The 21556-nt window shown below is 35.1% G+C and overlaps 1 protein-coding gene and 1 pseudogene across 1 annotated transcript; both read right to left on the reverse strand.

Moving 5' to 3' along the window:
* Window positions 1-143: 143 nt before the first annotated feature.
* Window positions 144-21466, reverse strand: HORMAD1 (HORMA domain containing 1). The gene is made up of 13 exons (XM_024570430.2): window positions 21434-21466; window positions 20681-20825; window positions 18823-18886; window positions 18352-18388; window positions 16209-16235; window positions 12598-12665; window positions 11986-12137; window positions 9450-9709; window positions 7828-7894; window positions 7673-7749; window positions 6938-7021; window positions 4915-4986; window positions 144-251 (listed from the first exon to the last, which is right to left on the reverse strand). Exons 1-13 carry the CDS (start codon window positions 21464-21466, stop codon window positions 171-173), a joined length of 1167 nt encoding a protein of 388 aa, XP_024426198.2. The 3' UTR covers window positions 144-170.
* Window positions 1882-4230, reverse strand: LOC112313834 (selenocysteine insertion sequence-binding protein 2 pseudogene; annotated as a pseudogene).
* Window positions 21467-21556: the final 90 nt, after the last annotated feature.

A 21556-nucleotide genomic window follows, 5' to 3' on the forward strand; every position in this document is an offset into this window, starting at 1 on the left:
TTTGTCTTAGATAAGATTAAAGATCACAATATGATATTCATTTTAGTTTACTAGCTGCTTAAAACCACATATAAATTTTCAGAAGTAGGGTAAACACACCTTAAAATAGTAATATAGTGCCCTTTTAATGTTGAGATGAACTTTGCAAACATGCAGAAGAAAAATAATGTTTATGTATGTTCCTTTGGTTCACTAAACTTTCTTCTTTTTGGCACTGACTCTTGATTAGCAGAATCAAAGTGATGAAGAACCTATCAAAAGAAAACAACTATTAAGAATAGATAATTCCCAGTTTACATATCTTTCATTTTAGATATTTTCATATCTCTGAGGTTTCTTTCTTCTTTTTAAAATATAGTTAGCATACCTATTTCCTACTAAGATAGGTTACCTGGGTTCTTTAAAAATAGGGTAAATTTTTATTACTGACATGTTTAAATCTTCTGATGGCTGCTGAAAGTATACACTTGCAAAATATAAAGTCTTCATTAGTGTTGTTGGAGTAGATAGAGTTAATATTATGCCCTCAAAATAGTAAAATATTTTGGGGGGATGAGAGGGTACAAAGATATTAAAATGAGCTGCAAATATAGAAACATTCTACCTTGGCACAATGTAAGATTTAAACTATGTTTTGTTTTTGTATCCCTGGTACTTAGCAGTACCTAATATACAGTTGACCTTCAATGCACAGTTTTGAAATTCCTAACAAGATTCCCTGAGTTAACGAACATTGATTCTTATGGAAGAAACTTAGTAAGGATACAAATTGAATTATGATTTTGCAGAAAAAAATCAAGGCCTAATATATTGGGAAAAATTAAGGAATCTAATATATTAGTGAGATGTCAGATCATTCCATTGCCTTCTAAAGATTTGTAAACTGATGATAGTATTAACCCACAATGTTTTTGAGATTACCCCTTTAACATTTGATTTTTAAAAATAGTTTTGAGTTTTCAGTTGGTTTAATTTTAACCTACTAATAATACTAAAAATCCTAGTTGAAAAAGTACAAACATTTATCTCAGAAATGACAAATACATTATCTCATTTAGTAAAATAAGGTTCCAAATAAAAACAACTGTTCCAGGATTTAGGTCAGGAAAGATTTTTTTCTCCTAAGGTCCTAGGAGGTAATGCTATATTTTTAATAGTATTTGTGAGTTTGGTAACTTATCTGTTTCTACTTTAAATTAAATAATCACTCTATTCAAAATAAGTAAGCCCTCTTAGTAACAGGAAAATAGAAATGTAAACTTCTTGCCTTCTGGCCTCTGAGACAGAAACCACATTCAGAATATGTTCACTTACAAAAGAAAGATTTGTAGATTATCAAAACAAGTTTAGGAACTTCAGTATACATTGTTCTTTGAAAAACAGACTAAAAGAAATAATTCATGTCAAAGGTCACAGGTTGGAAAACTGATTTTTCTTCTGAGGCTCACTTTAACAAGCCCTCCAAGTATCCCCAAATCTTCCTGCTGAAAGGCCATGTCCTGAGAAGGAGCCCTTTCTGCCCTCCTGCTCTAAAGCTGGCTCTCCAGGGCTGGGCTGAGTCACCACAACTTGGAAAACATCAGCCACATTGCTCCTGTTCACCACAAACTAACTTGGCTCAGCTCTTCTGCAATGGACAGAACCTTTCCTCAGCAACAGAACACTCGAAGTACCACGTTTTCCAGTGTTCTCTAGATTTGCATTGTGCTCAGAGGGCTTTTAGGAAAAGTTTCCTTCAGCATGCCCCCAGTGTCCGTTCATGGCACTTGCCATTTTAGATGCCACAAAGGCTGCTTCCTTGCCCAGCATGCTGCCAAAGTCCCAATTAAACAGCATTACAAACACATTAGGTCAGCGAAGAACTAAGAACTACAAAGTTGTTCAAATCTTCCCCTCCTTACCCCAAGTACACACACACACACAAGAGAATTCTTTTGTTAAATTCAAGTTCATCAACTGAGAGGTTGAAGCCTCCAGCGTTTCTTCTAGCTCCAGGACACACTAATGCTTCCAGATGTTTTCTCCAGATTTCAATGTGTTGTGGCTCTTCTGTGTTGAGAGCAGTGGGGGAAAGGAGGGCATCTTTTGCAGTGGCCTGGGCCCTGCTCTCCTGCCAGCTCCCAACACACATTCTCCAACATGGTCTTGTAAACCTCTCTCGCCACCATTGTCAGCTCAACCATCTTGTGGAACTCATCCTGGTCCCCATCGTTACTGAAGATCCCCACCACACTGACAGAACTGGCTTTGTTCAAATGGCTCCTGAGAGCTTTGCACTTGACAGCAAACATGAAAGGAAATGTTCTGTTCCCAGGTGTAATCAATGAAGGTATGCTGGGTGTCATCCAACCCACCTTTTGACTGTATCTTCTTCCAGTTGGGAAAGATGATGACACACTTCAACTTTCTGAACCTCAAGTGCTGAGCACCTCCCTCAGCCCTAGTACAGGCTGGTGTTTGGTCTTGGCCTTCACAGGATCTTTCTGGTACATACAGTCTTGGAAACGAACCAGCTCTTTCAGCAGATCCATTAGAAGCGAACCATCTCTTCAGATGATCCCTAACACAGGTGTCAACCTCTACTGAGCACCTGGGTGCAGTAATCCCTGAATCTCCAGTTGTGGATCTTGGGGTAGCTGACATCTTTGGGGGCTGGGTAGCAGTTCACTGCCTCCTTATGGATCTCAGCTCCCAGTGACTCTTCTGACTTGCTCTCTACAGCAGGAGTGGAGGACACTGATGCCTCTGCTCGCTCTGGAAGTCTGCTCAAGAGCCAGGTCATCACCACCATTCCCTACATCTTGCACATCATCATTTAATGGGCCCACAGTCTTTTCTTGGAGACACTGCTGCTTTCTCTCCTTCCGTTCTTTTAAAATAATCTTCTTCAATGAGGTCAGGTTCTTGGCCCTGGGGACCTCCCTCTGCATCCCCTTCTTCATCAGGAGGGCACTGGAGTCTAAGGGGTTGTGTGGGGTCTTCACCTGGCTGAAGTGGTGGCCCTTCTTCCCCGACACGGCCTCTTCAGAGAGGAACTGCCTCAACTGAAAACACCGCTGGTGTGGAGGACCACTTAGCGCTCTGGAAGTGCTGCTTGTTTTCCAGTGCTGTCAGCATTACCCTAAAATCCAACTGTACTGGAATCTGGCTCTTTTAAAATTATTCAGTGGCTGCTATCTAGATTGAAATTTCGATGACCCCACTCTGTCTCTGACTCTCCTTTCAGCTGCAAATGCCAGACTGGGAAACTCCTTGGCATCTTTAATCCTTGGGGGTCTTGAACTATCAAGACTTTATATTTTAATTTAGACTGTTCTTTTTTCTTATTCTTCCTTGAGGCTTCATTTTGCTCAGGATCACCACCTTGTGATGCTTTGGATTTTTTAGTTGAATGGAAAATGTGTTCCTCTCTGTTGTATGAAGGATGTGAAGATAAAACTTGAGAAGATGATATGCTACCATTTTTAGGATCTGTGATAAAACAACCATCATTGAAGTTTATCACAAAAGTAACATTTCTAGGGGCTGGTGATGGTTCTGCAGGTAAAGTCTGATAGACAACATAACCCACTGGCATCCAGGATAACTCTCTTGTACATGAAGAGGGATTGGTAGCAGCAGCATTATCAATTACAGAGTCAGATTATTATTTTTCACCTCTATTTCACCCTCTGCTGACAATGGAGCAGGTTTCACCACTTCTCTCACAAGAGAAGTGTTTGTAGAATCAGAGCATAAAGGCCCACACTTGGGCTATTTTGGCGTCTCTAATATCTCATTGTTCACTGAGACCAGCAGTTTAGGAAAATCCAACCTGGTGAATTCAAACTCAGGTTTGGAGGCAGGTCCACATTTTTCAATAATTCCAGATTTTCTGTCTGTTTGTCTATGATAACCATCTGATTTCAAATTAGTGTCAGCATGAATGGACATACGATGTGGCCTTTTACTGATTTTATATCAGATGATATAGTTCTTTCAGCCTTCTTACTGTCAAACTTTTGGTCATTGCACGTTTTTTTCTTAAAGAGAGCTTTTGTGTCTTATGGGAGACAGCACATGTGCTCATACCATGGCATCACCCTCTGAAAACCTTGGTAATGACTGGGTTGGTTATAATCATACTGGGAGCCAGGCCCTGGGCAAAAGTTTTGTGTAGACTCTAGGGTGTAAGAAGGATAGGCATACAGATGAAGAACCATCTCAGAAGATAAATATTGATGTGGAAATGTTGAAGCTCCAAAGGCCACATCTTCAGGATAGAGTATCTGCTAAGGCGCTGGTAGTTCCTGAATGCAAAGCTGCACAGCTGGGGAACACGTGTGTTTCTGAACACTCTAATCATGCCTCACTGAGCCCAGCAAATTTGCAGACAAACCACTTGAAATTGCTGACAACTTGATGCCCTCACCTGTGGGCTCCTGCAGTCGCTCTGAAGACACCACTCAGAGGCAGACCGGCCCTGGAGGACAGCTACCACCACGTCAGCTGGCTGGATGGGTGGGGAGCACTCCTACTTTAGTTTTGGTCTCTACAAAGCTCAGATCAAATTTGTGGCCCAATTTTAGTTCTGTAATAAATACAGTGCCTTGAATATTCCTGTACTCTCATTTTTTCATTCTATTCATATTTTCCTGACACTGATTTTTGTTTATTTTATAAATTCTTCCAACTACTTCAAATCATTCATGGAACTGGACATTAAATATTTACATGGAAAAATTAATAAACATAGTGAATCTTATTTTAAAATCACCCCATTTTTAAGAACCATATAGTGTTTTAAAAGATTTGGATATCAGAGCCCTCAGGTATATCCAGGAATATTATATTTATCATATTAAATTTAATCCATAATAATGATATTCTGATACTTGACATTTTATTCAATCTATGTATTATAATAAGACTTACTTTTTTCCCAGATTCAAGTTGCCTTCTCTTCCGATTTTCTTTAGAAGATTTTACTCGTTGATTTCCATTAACCTCCAAAAAGATAGAATAATTACTAATTGGTTATTTCTCAAAGAACAACCAACACTTGATTTTTAACCATAAGTAACTATGTGAAGTTTTTATAAAAACAGCTTTACTGAAATATAATTCAGATACCATGAAATTCACCTATTTTTTTAAATGTACAATTTTATACTTTAAAATCACTGAAATGTACAATTCAGTGATTTTAAAGTATATTCACAGAGCTATGCAACCATCACTGCAGTCAATTTTAGAACATTTTCCTCACTCTAAATAGAAACCCTAAACCCTTATAATTATCAATTATCCATTCCCCTACCCTCCCACCAGCCCTATAACTTTCTGTCTCTATAGAAACCCCTATTCTAGACTTTCATGTGAATGGAATCATAGAATATGTGGACTTTTGTGACTGACTTCTTTCACTTAGCATAATGTTTTCACCGTTCATCCAAGTTGTAGCATGTACTGATACTGCATTCCTTTTTATAGCTGCATAATATTCTACTGTATGTATTTTTGTTTATCCATTTGTCTGTTGATAAACATTTAGGTTTTATCCACCTTTTGGCTAAGGTGAATAATACCACGTATTCAGTTTTAAAATGAATATTGAACGATGACAACTTATTAGCTATCATACTACTGTTCTCTAAAAGGACATGCTAATTTTCTGATACTTAAAATGTATTCTTCAGTGATAAATTCCTTAGTATATATACTATTAAATATTTTCATCTCTTCCCTTTCCTAACCATAATTCAGTCATGATTCTCAAAGTCAGGAGTACTTTGGCAGAGAAGTGAATTTATGTTCCCAAAGCATCCTAATGTTACATTACAAAGAAATTTTGCCTAATGATTTTTTTTAATGCTGGTTTTTCTCTCTATATCATAAAAAAGGATACTCATCCTAAATAGAAGTTGTCTAAGAAGAACATTTTGCTGCTAGAGATAAATTTTTAAAATTCTCTTATTTCTTACTTTCATTAGCATACTAGTTTGAAAGCTGTTTCCTGCCAGTTCCTGCAACTTCCCATTGAGAATGTGGGGGTGGGGAAAGGACACCTAAAATGGCACTATAATCAGTGATGCTCTGGTAAATGTTTTTTTTTAACAACTGGTTCTCAGAGAGAAACAAATCCTGAGTTGAGGCATTTGCTGGTATTCATGCTGTAAGTACTCTCATCGTGTCCAATTTAGAGCTACCAGCATCATGTCACTGAATGAGCAGTTGAGAAGAAATGTTCCAGCATACCACTGGAAGAGTATGCTGTTTGTTTCCTATTTTTGGATATAATATTTTGCATGTTTTACAGAATGCTTTTTCTTCACTGCTGAACTTTTTAGAATAACTTAAAGCTCTAAAATAAAATATAGATTTCTATTTAGTCCAATTCATACCAAAACCTACAAGTAGTGTCTGCTTTTTTACTTAAGAACATGAGATTCATTTTATGCAATGTATATACAAAACATTCACTTTTAATGTCTTATTAACAGGATAATCCATTTATAAGATAGAACATGGGAACATTTTGGCACTTCTTTGGGAATCTAGATAATGGTGTCACTTCTCAAAGCCTTTCCTGGATGTCCCCCTCTAAAGTACCTTCATTGAAATTAACCATTCTTTCCTCTGTGTCTCTATGTAGTCTATTCAGACTGTTATAATAGCCCTGTATCACTGCTTGTAACTGCCAACTACTAAACGTTCAGCTAAGAACAGGAACTATGTATTATTTATGTTATATTTTATATTATATTTATACTTATAAAATATAACATAACTATGTTATGTTATAATTATGTGTTATATTTTCCAGTACCTAGTAAAGTACTTGGCACATAATGGGTGCTTACTAAATATTGGTCTAATAAATGGTTCATAGGCAAAATAAACTCATATATGGGGAAATTATAAGGTTAGAATGGAAAACAAATTCAAAGACACTTACCACTTTATTCTGAAAGATTTTTCCACTTCTTGTTTTGCTTTCAGACATATCAAGTTTAGATGTTTTACTGACTAACTGTTCAACCTAGAAAATAATTACACAGAACATAAGAAAAGCTTCTCATATCACAATAATGGGACTTAAAAGTTCAATCACATAAAATTTAGGGTCTTGTTTGTTGAGGTAATGAAACCAATAGTGAAACTGACACTGTACACAACTGACCATTCACTTAGCTGACAAAGTCCCAAATGATCACCATCAGGCACTACTCTTCTAGAAGAGAAAAACTTTAGCCCACTCCCACTGGAGAAGGGGCTATGCAAAGGGGAGCATTCATCAGTACTATTTTCAAGTTCATTTTGTCTAAATGTTACTTCTAGATTTTACTGTAAATAGAAAAAAAAAATAAGAATGTTCTGCTCCAAGGCAACAGAAATGTATTATATACTCCATTTGTAAATACAAAGGGTATTGGATAATAATTGCTTAAGATTCTTTCTAGCTCTGAAATATTGAGATTCCATATACAGTATTTAGATTTATTACTAAACCCGCCAATAATATACTCAAAACTTTCAACATATCCAGATTTTATTAATGAGCATTCTCAATCCCTAATTTTCTTCTAAGAGACCTAGAATAAAAAAATCTGAGTAATAACTAAATAAACATATAATCAATAGTCTTTTGGGAAAAAAAGTTAAAAGTGAGATGGCACTATCAGGTTTATACCTGAGAACGAGAAGTTGAAAGATCTTGACTTTCTTTAGACTTCATACTTTCATCTTCCTCATAAGCTAAACTTGGTTCTGTAAAAAACAAAAAAGTTAAAATGGTATAAAATTTAATTGGAATTGAATTAATTTACATTTTCATTAACTTCATACCTGCAAGTTCAGAAGACCCAGGAGTTTTTTTCTGCTCTTCGGTGTTCATTTCAATGTCAAAATCATCCTACATAATTATGTGAAGAAAAAAATGGACACATTTCAAAAAGAAACTAAAACAACTTGGTAGCTGACTTGATGAGCAAATTTATTTTCTTTGAAGGTTAAATATAACAAAACTACAACTACCCTATGCTTGCTAGAAAGAAAGTGGTCCTATAATTACTATTACAAGGCAACTTATTTATCCCGATAAAGTATAAAAAACGACTGTACTTTGCTTGGTTGCTTTAAGGACAAATGATAAAAATATACAACTTTCTCAAAATATATGATGGTTCTAAGAACCCTTAGATCTATCTTACTGTTGTTGGAGGGCACTGAATTAAACATGTTCACACAACTTCTAAGAACTAAGCTGCCACTTCTATAGTTCTGGAATTTCCACACAGATGTTAGCATATACTCTGAATATGCTCCAAAACTCTTCAGGGAGTTAGTTAAGGATAAGATTAGTCATGGTAGAAATAACAGGTTTTATGTCTACTTTATAATTATTATTCCCTTTGTGACATGTCAAAGAGCTTTAAATATTTTAAAGAAGGCTATGTGAATTCCAGATATATTTGTTTATAAAGCAAGATTGGAATTTAGGTTTTAGGAAAAAGATTTCTTCTTTGACTGTATGGGTTGAAAATGAAATTTTCTATTTGTAAGGATGTGGCCACAGAGCCTAAATCAGAATAGTCAGTCTCTATACGAAAGTACTGTGGTCATAATTTAGAATAAAATCAGATAAGAGAAAACAACAAAGATAAGATTAAAGAACAATCATGTTAATGATGAAAGATTTTCTGGGAGTGAGGCAACAACAAAAGCTTTTTTGTACTTATAATTCCCCCATTCATTCAACCAATGAGAATGCACATCTGTAAATCTAAGTGCTACGTACAGGAGGGCAACAATAACACACTTTTTCTTTCTTCTAGGAACTCCAGAGTGCTTCAGGACAGTGTCTTTCCATGCCCTGAAGAAATTCAAGCAGAGCTAATAGGGGTGTTGTAAAAATAGTTTCAGCATTTAATTAGGGGATTAGAGTAGGTCAGTGGTTTCCAAACTATGCTCCAGAGACCAAAGGGTTTCCTCAGAGTACACTATGAGGGCAGGTGAGGTGGTGAGTGGCTGGGCCTCTAGAACCAGTCCCTGCTTCATTCAAAGTAGTTGCACTTTTAAATTTCTTAGAATGATGTTTGCATAAAGATAAAAAGCTTGCAAACTTTTTGAAGTTTTAAACTGGGTTGGGGCATATTCAGACTGTATGCTAACAGCTGTATGGAAATTCCAGAGCTATAAAAGTGGCAGCTTATTTTATGAACATGTCTAATACAGTGCCCTCCAGCAACAATAAGATCTAGGGGTTTTTAGAACCAACATACATTTTGAGAAAGTTGTATATTTTTATCATTTCTCCTTTAAAATAAGACTATACTTTCTTTAAGGTCCCTTCCAAACTTGGGTTTATGATTCTGAGACAGTATTTATACAAATATTAACAAGAGTTATGAAAGTCCTCACTGAGACTAATATTTACTACTGTACTTTGTTTCTTTAAATGTACTTACAGATACATAATGCTCCTGTTCATCTTCTAGATCATCTTTTTCCATGAGAATTTTTTGAAGTGGTGTTTTAAATTGTTTTGGAAATAATATAGTTGAATCAATATTTTCCATTCGTTCTTTTTCAGTGGTCACTTTTACTTTGAAGGTGTGAAAGGGTGTTGGGACTTCTCCCACATTTAAATACATAGGCTCCCCTTCAAATATCACTCCTTCACAATCACCATCCTTAAAACCAGGAGGCTGGTAATCTGGGGGTGTAACTGTAAAAGAGTAAGAATAAACTGTGGTGTTCATGAAATCAAAGAAAACATTATTATTATAATACATGCAAGTTGGAGAAATTTCAAATAGTAATAAAGAGCATATAATAAAAAGTAAAAATCACTCTTCTATTATCTCTAAGTTCTTATTTTATTCCCTAAAGGTAACCTTTATTTCCCTTCACTTGATTGTTTGTGTAACCCTGAGGAAATTATCATCTTTGATTTGATTTCCTGATCTGTCCTAGGGTAATTGTGGGTATTAAGTGAATTAAAGTATATAAAATGCTCAGAACAGAGCTGGCACATAGTAAGCATTCAATAAATTTTAGTTGTTACTATGTTGTTGCTTGATGTTGAGAAGATATGCATGTACGATTTATACTATTCCATATATATTCATATATATACATATATAACCTTAAAAACACAAATGAGATCATACTGTTCTCTTTAACATATTTAAAATCTGTTTTAATATATATTTTTATTTTTCTATTTTTTATTGTATTGTTTCCATTTTCATTTGTTCCCCTATACCCCCTCCCATGATCACCACACTGTTGTCCATGTCCATGAGTCCTTTTCCCTCTTTGCTCAATCCCTCCACCCCTACCCTTTCCCCTCCTTAGCTGTTTATCTAAACTGCTCTCTATGAGTCTGTCTCTATTTTGCTTGTTCAGTTTATTCAGTAGATTCCACACAAGTGAAACCATATGGTATTTGTCTTTTTCTGACTGGCTTATTTCACTTAGCATAATGTTCTCCAAGTCTATCCATACTGTCACAAAGGGTAAAACTTTCTTCTTTTTTATGGCCAAGTAAAAATTTACCAGCACATTCTTTTTAATAGCTTGCACAGAATCCTACTATATAGATGCATCATAATTTATTTACTTAATCCTCCAATGAAGGACACTCAAGGTTGTTTCCATTTTGTTCCTATTTTAACCAATGCTATAATGAAAATCCTTATACACATATAAACTTGCATATTTGTATATTCTTGTATACAATAAACCTGTATATTCCCAAGATACTCTTGTAGCTATAGAAGAATTTCTGGATTAAAGATAATATGCATTGAAAATTTTAATACTGCCAAATTGTCATCTAAAAATGTTATATCTATACATACTTTCTAAGAGTGTATAAAAATGCCTGCTTCTCCCCATACCCTGATAAATGAAAAATGGTATCTCACCATTTTTCTTTAATTATGAGTAAGACTATACCTCTTATAGCTTTGAAGGGGGATCCAACCCCCCCCGAATTTACTTATAAAAATTGTGTATTTATTCTTACATGTTTAAACTTCAATCACCTTCAAAGTACTCTCCCTTTGATGCAATACACCTATTGAGACTTTTTTCCACTGCTGAAAACAGTTTTAGAAGTTGTTGATTTTGATGCCTTTTAGAGCTTCTGCCATTTTTTTGTCTTACGTCCTCCACATCAGCAAAACATTTCCCTTTGAGGATTTTTTTCATTTGGGGAAACAAAGAGTCACTCAGGGCAAAATGGGGTGAATAGGGAGGGTGGGACATGGGGGTCCTGTTGTTTTTGGTCAAAAACTGCTGAATATTTAGTGCTGTGTGTGCAGGTGCGCTTGCCCATCACGAAATGGGCAAACACTTTGGAAGAGTCTTTAAAAAATTCACCGAAACTGAATGCAGCCTCTCACACCACCAGCTGGCACACTGATAAAGATGGATTCCTAAAACACTCACCTAGTGAGGGAAGCCTGTACTACAAGGGGCCCACCCTCCAGAAGATAATTCTGTGTTTTTTGGGTCCCCCTCCTCATGTTATTATCACTGGAGAAGTTTGTGTATATTTTATTTTCACATTATTATTTTTAATCCTCACTTGAGGATTTGTTTTTATTGATTTTAGAGAGAGAGGAAGGGGGGGGAGAGAGAGACAGAGAGAAAAACATTGACTGGTTGCTGACTCCCATATCTGCCCCCAACTGGGGACCAAACCTGCAACCTTGGGGTATGTACCCCGTCTAGGAGTCAAATCCATGACTTTTTGGTGCACAGGATGATGCTCCGACCAACTGAACTACCCTTCCAAGGTGTTTTGTGTATATTTTTAAAACCCATTTTTTCAAATCTTTCTTCTTCAAATGTTAATATTAAATGTAAATTTTGTAATTTCAAAAAATATATAGTAAGTTATGCCCTTAAAAACATTTGGGATGAAAAACAATAGTTTCAATAATAATAAAACATATAGATAGCAACTGAAACAGGATGTATTGCAAATAGTACCTTCATCGTAGTAAAAAAGTTTCATGGTCAAACAAACATCATTAGGTAAAGGTTCCAGATTTTGCATTAGAACATAAATCTTGCGAATGAGGAGAACACTTGCTTTCTTGGTGTCATCAGATGAAATACTAGATTCAGTGGTTTGGTTTCTACTAGAAGAGAATCACACATTATTTTATGACACCTGTAGCTTCTAATAACATATTTCACATTTTGTTGAGATTCTTACTTCTATTATAGCATTAAAGAGTTAAGTTGAAAGATACCATAAAATGTCACTATTATAAAAAATTTAATATCATTGTTATAAACTAGTAATTTATGCATTTTATATAAGATGTTTAAAGGAAACAAATGGATTTTAATAATTATAATTACTCAAGCACACAATAGCTTTCCTACTCTTTGTCTCTGTTTCATTATTAAAATAGCATATAATTAGCCACAGAATCCTGGCTTGCAGTTACTTCAAGGATATTTGGCATAGCCATACCTTGATGGTTAATTGGGGATGTCTGAGAAATTTCAAAATTAATCCTGAAATTTAGCTATATAGGATTAATATAAATAAATCATAATCTGTTATACAAAAAGAAAAATATAGAACAATACCTTATGAAGTCCATGATAGGTCCATCCCTGGAGTACTTGAATTTAAATTGATAACATTCTGAAATTGTCTTAAATAGAAAACACTGCAGTTATGTATCCAGTATACAGTACTGGCAGCCAAGTAGCTATGTACTGCTTTTGTATGACTCTCAATATTTACCTAATAATTTTTCTGCCATATTAGTCCCTATTGGTTCATTGAAACTTTAAAGTCCCAATAGTTGATTCCCATGGTTTGGGATTTGGGGCTTCAATCTTGGAGAGAAGTTTATTCTTCTACTCATTGCAATGTATGTTAAATATATCAGAGAGAAGGAACCCCTTGGCAGGCAGGTAAAGGAGGCAGCTTATATCTTACTTTAGCAGAATGACAAAGCACAGAGCTTCAATCCTTGGTATACTGTAACCATAAGCAAGTCATTTAGGCTTTCTAAATCTGTTTCCCCAGCTAATAAAAGAGGTTGAAAATAGTACCTATCTCATTTGTGGTTGTGAATATTTATCAAATGGGGTAATTTATACAAAGCCCTTAATGAAGTGCCTACCACATCAAGCATTTAATAAATATTATTTCATCAGCAAGATTTCTCTTTCATTGAAAGAAAAAATGTGCAACTGTAAAACATCTGAAAATAAATGAACACTTTTCTGAATAATTCCTGAACAATCAACTAATTCATAGCCTTTGCCCACATGATTTTGTCGCATGGACATATATTAAGGCATGAGTATCAAAGACAAGACACATACTCAGCCCTCTTGAAGCTCTAATACTTTTATTATGTTCTTTATGTTTCAGTGCTCCATAGGGATGGGGATTAGTTCTTTCTTTTTTAAAAATCTGCTTCTCCATACTGAGTAAAACACTGTATTATAACAGCTAATATAATGGTTATGCCCCCAGATCATGAACTGAACTTCTTAGCTCCAAATTCTGGTTCTGCTATTGTGAACACAGGCAAGAAATCTTGTACCTAGGCTTCCTTATCTATAAAGAAGAGATGATAATGGCAGCTACCTCTCAAAAGTTGTGATGAAATAATGAGGTAACACACAGAAAGCCCCAAAGAACAGAACTTAACACCAGTAAGCACTCAATAGATTCTTTTTCCCCTTAGCTTCTTCTGGTTTTTATTTTCATTTCTTGTAATTCCTACTTGAATTGTCAGATGAACTGGTGGATGTGACTGCACTGGGATGAATATTCAAAGTTTAAGGAGGAGTTTCTTATTTTTCTCAAACTCAACCCCTGTCATAATTCTATAAAAGGAATATTGTGAAGAACCAGAAGTCAGGAGATTTAAATTATTTCTAACGGTCTGTGTCTTGGTATCCTAGGATCAGTCATATAATCTCTGTTGCAGTAAGTGTATAAATTGGTTTAAAGATAAAAATACAAACCCTGTCTTATCACAAAAAAGATTTTATGAGATTTAAACGTGAAAATATATATGAAAGTGCATTGATTAAAACACAATTATAAGCATAAGACATTATAATTTGTTATTTTTAGATATTAGAGGCATTGTTTCTTTTCTTAAAAGATTTTATTTATTTTTAGAGAGAGGGGAAGGGAGGGCAAAAGAAAAAGAGAGACTTCTGGCCAAGATGGAGGCATAGGTAGATACACTGTGCCTCCTCACACAACCAAAAGAAGGACAATGACAAATTTAAAAACAAAAAACAACCAGAACTGACAAAAAATTGAACTGTAGTAAATCAGACAACCAAGGACTTAAATAAGAAACATTCACTCAGACTGATAGGAGGGGCGGAGAGGACTCACAGCAAGGCAGTGGCTGGTGGACTGGGTGAGGTGGTGGCTGGCAGACCTCGCAGTCCCACATTCGCATGCATATAAACTGGGAAGAACAACTGGGGAGCAAGACAGACTGAGCAACCCAGGGTTCCACTGTTGGGAAATAAAGCTGCAAAACCTCTAGCTGTAAAAACCTGTGGGGGTTGAGGTGGCAAGAGAAACTCCTCGCCTCACTGGAGAGTCATTGGAGAGACCCGCAAGGTCCTAGAACGTACACAAGAATCAATACCAGAAGGACCCAATTTGCTTGTGGGTAGCGTGGGAAGTGACTGAAAGCCAGCTGAGAGCTAAACAAGTAGCATTGTTCCCTCTTAGACTCCTCCCCCACATACAGCATCACACCACAGCAACACAATGGGTTGCCCCGCCCTGCCAAATACCCAAGGCTCCGCCTCTTACTACGTAACAGGCGCGCCAAGACAAAAAAAAATATGGCCCACATGAAAGAACAGATCAAAGCTCCAGAAAAAATACAACCAAGTGATGAAGAGATAGCCAACCTATCAGATGCAGAGTTTGAAACACTGGTAATCAGGATGCTCACAGAAATGGTTGAGTATGGTGGCAAAATAGAGGAAAAAGTGAGGGCTATGCAAAGGAAAATAAAGGAAAATGTAGAGGGAACCAACAGTGACAGGAAGGAAACCAGACTCACATTAATGGTTTGCACCAGAAGGAAGAAATAAACATTTGACCAGAACAGAATGAAGAAATAAGAATTTAAAAAAATGAGGAGACGCTCAGGAACCTCTAGGAGAAGCTTAAACGTTCCAACATCTGAATCATAGGGGTGCCAGAAGGAGAAGAACAAGAGCAAGAAGTTGAAAACTTATTTGAACAAATAATGAAGGAGAACTTCCCCAATCTGGCAAAGGAAAGAGACTTCCAGGAAGTCCAGGAAGCTCAGAGAGTCCCAAAGAAGTTGGACCCAAGGAAGCACACACCAAGGCACATCATAATTAAGTTACCCAAGATTAAAGATAAGGAGAGAATCTTAAAAGCAGCAAGAGAAAAGGAGACAGTTACCTACAAAGAGTTCCCATAGGACTGTCAGCTGATTTCTCAAAAGAAAACTTACAGGCAAGAAGGGGCTGGAAAGAAGTATTTGAAGTCAGGAAAGGCAAGGACCTACATCCAAGATTACTCTATCCAGCAAAGCTCTCATTTAGAATGGAAGGGAAGATAAAGTGCTTCCCAGATAAGGTCAACTTAAAGGAGTTCTTCACCACCAAGCCCTTATTATATGAAATGTTAAAGGGACTTATCTAAGAAAAAGAAGATCAAAAATGTGAACAGTAAAATGACCACAAACTCACAACTATCAACAACCGAACCTAAACAAAACAAAACAAAACAAAAATAAACTAAGCGAACAACTAGAACAGGACCAGAATCACAGAAATTGAGATCACATGGAAGGTTTCAGTGCGGAAAGCAGGGAAACAGACAGGGGGAGGTTAAGGATAGTATAGGAAATGTAGAAGCCGAAGAACTTATATGTACGACCCATGGACATGAACTAAAGTAGGGGAGGAATGTGGGTGGGAGGGGGTGTGCAGGGCAGAGGGGAATAAAGTGGGTACAGTGGGACAACTGGAATAGCATGATCAATAAAATATATTTTTAAAAAAGAAAGAAAAAAAGGGAGCGAGACATCAATGTAACAGAGGAAAATCGATCAGTTGCTTCTCACACCAAGCAGCCTTTTGCTTTGTAGGACAATGCCCAACCACCTGAGCCACAGTGGTCAGGGCAAGGCATTATGTTTCTTTACTAACTTAAACACACTTACCTGTGGGTCTTCTGGGTTGGTGTATACCTATTTGAAAATAATTTACAACTGAGTTATACAAGGCTAAGTGTTCAGGGGAACTAAAGTAGTTGTTTAGACTAAACTATTATATGAAATCAGCAAAATAAAATACAAAACAACCCTCCCCATAATTATTAGTTACTTTTTTCCACTGAATAGATCAGTTATTTGAATAAAGTGACACAATTAATTGGTTTTAGTATTATTTAATTATGCAAGGCCAAATTTTACTGTCTTTTAAAAAAAGTACAATTTAAAAATATTTAAATACTTACAGCTAGAACAACCATCCTTAGCTGAAATACAACAAAGAACAAAAATCTTACTTTTATTGTACAAAATACTTTTTCATGATGGATCATAAGAATTCTGTCCTAGTTTAACATTTATTCCTAATAAGAAATAATCTTGCAGAAAACAGACTTCATATGATGCATATAAAGTAATATATACCTTAGATAGCCTTATCTATTTCCCAAAATATCTATTTCTAGTTGACTTAGTGAAGGATGACATTCATGTTATTTGCTTAAGCAAACAGGGGCATTACCACCAGTTACAGGGAAAATATATATTGTGAAAGAACACATTAAACCTTCCCAATATGAAAACTGATTTTGAAAGGAGAAAAAGTACAGATTTCAGAGCCCTGTTCATTTAATAAAGAGAAGAGGCTTTGGAGACCATAAAAACAGAGAATCACAGGAAATCATTCACTCAAGTAAGCTGCTCAAATCTGAGTCATCCTTAATTTGGATCTTTTCTTATACTCCAGAATCAATCCACCAACAAGTCCTATCATTCTACTTGTCAAATATATACTGAATATTTTTTTTCTCCTCTTTTGCTATCCTGGTCTAAGCCACCAGTTTTGGTTTTTTTTTCCTTTCCTTTACTTCTTCCTTCCTTTCTTTTTTAAATCAGTACTTTAGTAATAAAGTGCTATTCTCCTTAATTTCAATCTGTTCTTCTGCAGTTTATTCTCTACTTAGCAGCCAAAGTAATTTTTAACATATAAGTCAAATAATGTTACATTTCTACCCAAAACTTTCGAATGACTTTTATTTGCACCTAAGGAAAATCCGAACTTCTTACCTACACAGCATGAACACTCTGGCCCTGCCTATCTCACCAGGCTTATCTTATGTCACTCTCCCTCACTGTTCATTACACTCCAATCATACTGGCCTTTTTTTTCTGTGAACTCTCCAAACTCCCTTCCAACGCTGCATTTGCCACTCTCCTAGGAATACTCTCTCCCTGAAATCAATGCCTGCTAGGTGTATTCTCATTCAAGTCTCAGGTTAAATGTCACCTCCCCAAGGTAGCTCCTCTAACCATCCCATCTAAAGTTACCCCATCTTTCCATTGCCACATAATTTTTCTAAAAATTTCAGTGGCATTTAACATTATTGAAAATTATCTGACTTGCTTGTCTTATTGACTGTTTTCCCCCTATAGAAGGAACTCTATCATGTTGACCACTATTAGCTTACCCAGCTCTTACCTAGAATATGTGCCTAGCACATAGCAGGCACTCAATATTTAATAAACATTAAATATTTAAGGCCTTAATGAGGGAGGTTAATGACCATGGATAAAATTTTATCTTCTTTACAACTTTATTTAACTTCTTTATATGTGTTGATATAAACATATGCTAAGTATACAAAAAGACTCATGGTCTATAGTAAAACCTTATTAATTGAAATTTCACTAATTCAGAATTTATGACAATTTAGACTACATATAAATTTATTTTGAATGCTCATGAAGAAATATTTTATTAATAGTATAAATAAAATTATAGAAGGCATGTGAAACTAATAAATAATTTAAAGGCTTTTAATTCATTAAGTTTTTATAAATTAAGATGTGTTATTAATACAAATGAATATTAATAATTGAACAAAACTGTCTTGGCAAAATCTTAAGTATTAATTCTATCAGCTTTAAATGAGTTGAATATTAGTCTTTAAAATATTCAAATGTTCAGACTTTTTAGTAATTTGGACTGGCCAATGCCCAAGTTGGTTTAAATTAATGTTTTACTATATGGTAATTGATGTTACATTGTGGAATAAATTGTGGGGGAAAAAAGGACACAGAGGCACTGACTTACATATTTTTTCTGTAAAGCATCATAGCATCCTAGCATCCTAAAAAGTAAGCAAAGATTCATTTTTAGATTAAATCCATTTCCAGAAAACAGTTCTTTTAATAAATCTCCATATTATTGCATGACTAAATTATGTAAATTTTTCTTATTAAAGATCCCTTCTCATTAACTAGCTTAAAATAATAAAATAAAATAATGTGGCAGAAATATAAAATGTTGATAAGGATGGAAAGGAAGATATGAAATATTTGACAGCTAGTATTTGTGGGAAATAATAATAGGAAAATGAAGCCCACTCATATGGAGCATAAAATAAAGGAAAATTTTAATATAAAATTCCAATTCCCTAAAAAATTATATCCAGAGTTAAAGGAGGGGAATCACTAAATTGGGTTAAACACTGAAAGGTATAACTGAAAAAATGTGATTTAATAAAATAAATAATATTCTATTGTGAGATATTCTTTTACTTACCACTTCACTAACTGTGTAGATCCTGGACAATTTTTATCTTCTCTCAGAACTTTGACACAAAGATCTAAACACAAAAATTATAATGTAAATATAGAGCTACTTAAGATTAGTAGCTCTGGCTGGTGTAGCTCAGTGGACTGAGCGCAGGCTGCAAACCAAAGGGTTGCCAGTTCGATTCTCAGTCAGGGCACATGCCAGGGTTGCAGGCCAGGTCCCCAGTACCGGGCGCGTGAGAGGCAACTACACATTGATATTTCTCTCCTTCTCTTCCTCTCTAAAAATGAGTAAATAAAATCTTAAAAAAAAAAAGATTAGTAAACAGCTAGACATTTAAAATGAAGATTATATTTGTCAGCTGTGTATTATTGGTATATTATTAATGTCAATGCATTTCCAGATGATTAGTAATAATATAATTAAAGAAAGGTTATATGAAAATAAATAATCTTTTTATCTTTATTATAAAATGGCATCATAATGATTAGAGTACATGTTGATAGGTAGAAAATCATTTTTTAAATCTATAGATGTAACGTTTTTATGTCATTGTTATCCAAGAGTCTTAGAATATTTGCAATGGGTTCTTATTTCAGTAAAATAATTCAGTAAAAGACCAAAAAATTAACTGATTAGAACCCTGCAAAAAGCAACATGTAATACATTGAAAAGGACTGAGATCTCTCAGTCCAGGTTCTGTATCTGAAAAACAGGAATAACATCTGACTCATAATTCTATAAGGTGAATTACAAGCTATCATACATAACATAGTGCTTTCTTTATCACCCAGCATACAGTTGGTACATAACATCAGGCACAATACTGCATACGTATTATGTGCTGGACAATAAATTATTATTGTAGTATGAACTGGCTGTATTATTTTTACACAAGACCATACACTGTAAAAAACTTTAAACAATATAATATTTTTATCTATTTACTTCATCATTGTAAGAGTTCCTTTAACATCAGGTGAAATTATACTTGAGAAACTGAGGGAAAAAATTATGTTTAAGAGCTTTTAAAAGTACTGAATATATTTTATAAAAACCACTTAGATGTCCACACAAAAACTTGTACACAAATGTGACATTATTTATAATAACCAAAAAATAGAAACAACTGATAAATGGATAAACTGGTATGACCATTTAATGGAATATCATTCAGCAATTAAAACAATAAAGTACTAATTCATGTTACAACATGGATGAACCTTGAAAACATTACACTAAGTAAAATAGTCCAGGCACAAAGGGCCACATGTTGTAGGACTGCATTTACATGAAATGTCCAGAATAGAAAAATCCATAGAGACAGAAAGCAGATTGGTGGGTTTTTAGGACTGGAGAGGTTGAGCGAAGTGAGAGTGACTTAATGGGTATGGAGTTTCTTTTGGAGTGATGAAAATGTTCTTAAATTGACAGTGGTGATAGTTGCATCCCTCTATGAATTTCTAAAAATCACTGAATTGTGCAATTTAAGTGGGTAAATTGTCAGGTGTGTGCATTATATCTCAATTTAATTTAATAAAGCTGCTATTAAAGAAATGAAATCTCCAATTCAAAATTTATAGTTTTAGAGCAAATCAAAATAAAATAACATGTTATTAAGAAAGCATCATTTTATTTTTAAAAAGATTTTATTTATTTATTTTTAGAGAGACAGGCAGGGCAGGAGAAAGAGAGGGAAAGAAACATTGATCGGTTGCTTCTCGAACACCCCAACTGGGGATTGATCTCGCAACCCAGGCATGTGCCCAGACTGGGAATCGAACTAATGACCTTTCACTGGTGAGCACTGAACCACACCAGCCAGGGCTCTTTAAAGAAAGTTTTAAAATAAACATTATATTACCGTCAAAATATCTTGTCCCATAGGCACATTCTGGAAATATTCCTCTCAAATACGTGATGCAGGATACTGAAATTGCTAGGAGCCTCTTCACTAGCAATAAAGACTGCTGCTCAGTTGTTATCTTACTGGAAAATCCCGACTCACTCTAAATTCAAGGGAAATTTAAACATTTAGATTTATTAAAAATAAAGTCTTCCTAAACTTGTAATAGACCTAATTTTGCAAAAGCACAGTACTCTCCCCAAGAATTCCTAACCATAGTGGTTAATAATCCCCAGGAAGTTAGTGTGGCTTCTAAGATGTGAGTGTGTTTCCAGGGTAGCAGCCTAAAGGTAACATAAAAAGTACTGAAATCGTGTTAAAAATCCCCTTGTAGGTTAACTGTCTGTAAATGCATAATATATAGATAGATAACACCGTGTAATGCATTATCTGTGCAAAGATAACAATTTTATCTTAGGGGTGGACTGCTATGAATGATAATTTCATCAACAGAAGAGAACAGCGTTCATTAATACCCAATGTAAACTGAACTTAAACCAGCCACTGTAGGCAATGCATCAAGCATGCAATAGATGCTCCATTAATTCAAAATGGTTTAGCAAGAACTTTTATTTCTTAAAATGTGGAGTTTCCTGGTATCATTAAACCCTCAAATAGTTGACGCTAACTTTCAACCATAAAAATAGTTGAGAGTTCAAGAAACAGTAAAATTAGTTAAATTAAAATATGTTAAAACACAAGACATCATACCATGGAAGTTCTCTGCAACTGTGCAGTGGCCATCTTCTGATGAAGAATTTTCTTTAATTCAACCTTGTGATACAAATGCAAGCTTTAATTTCAGGCCTTATTCTTATCCCTAATATTCTAGTT

Source organism: Desmodus rotundus, chromosome 12 (genome assembly GCF_022682495.2).
Source record: "Desmodus rotundus isolate HL8 chromosome 12, HLdesRot8A.1, whole genome shotgun sequence".
In the NCBI taxonomy this organism is placed as follows: Eukaryota; Metazoa; Chordata; class Mammalia; order Chiroptera; family Phyllostomidae; genus Desmodus; species Desmodus rotundus.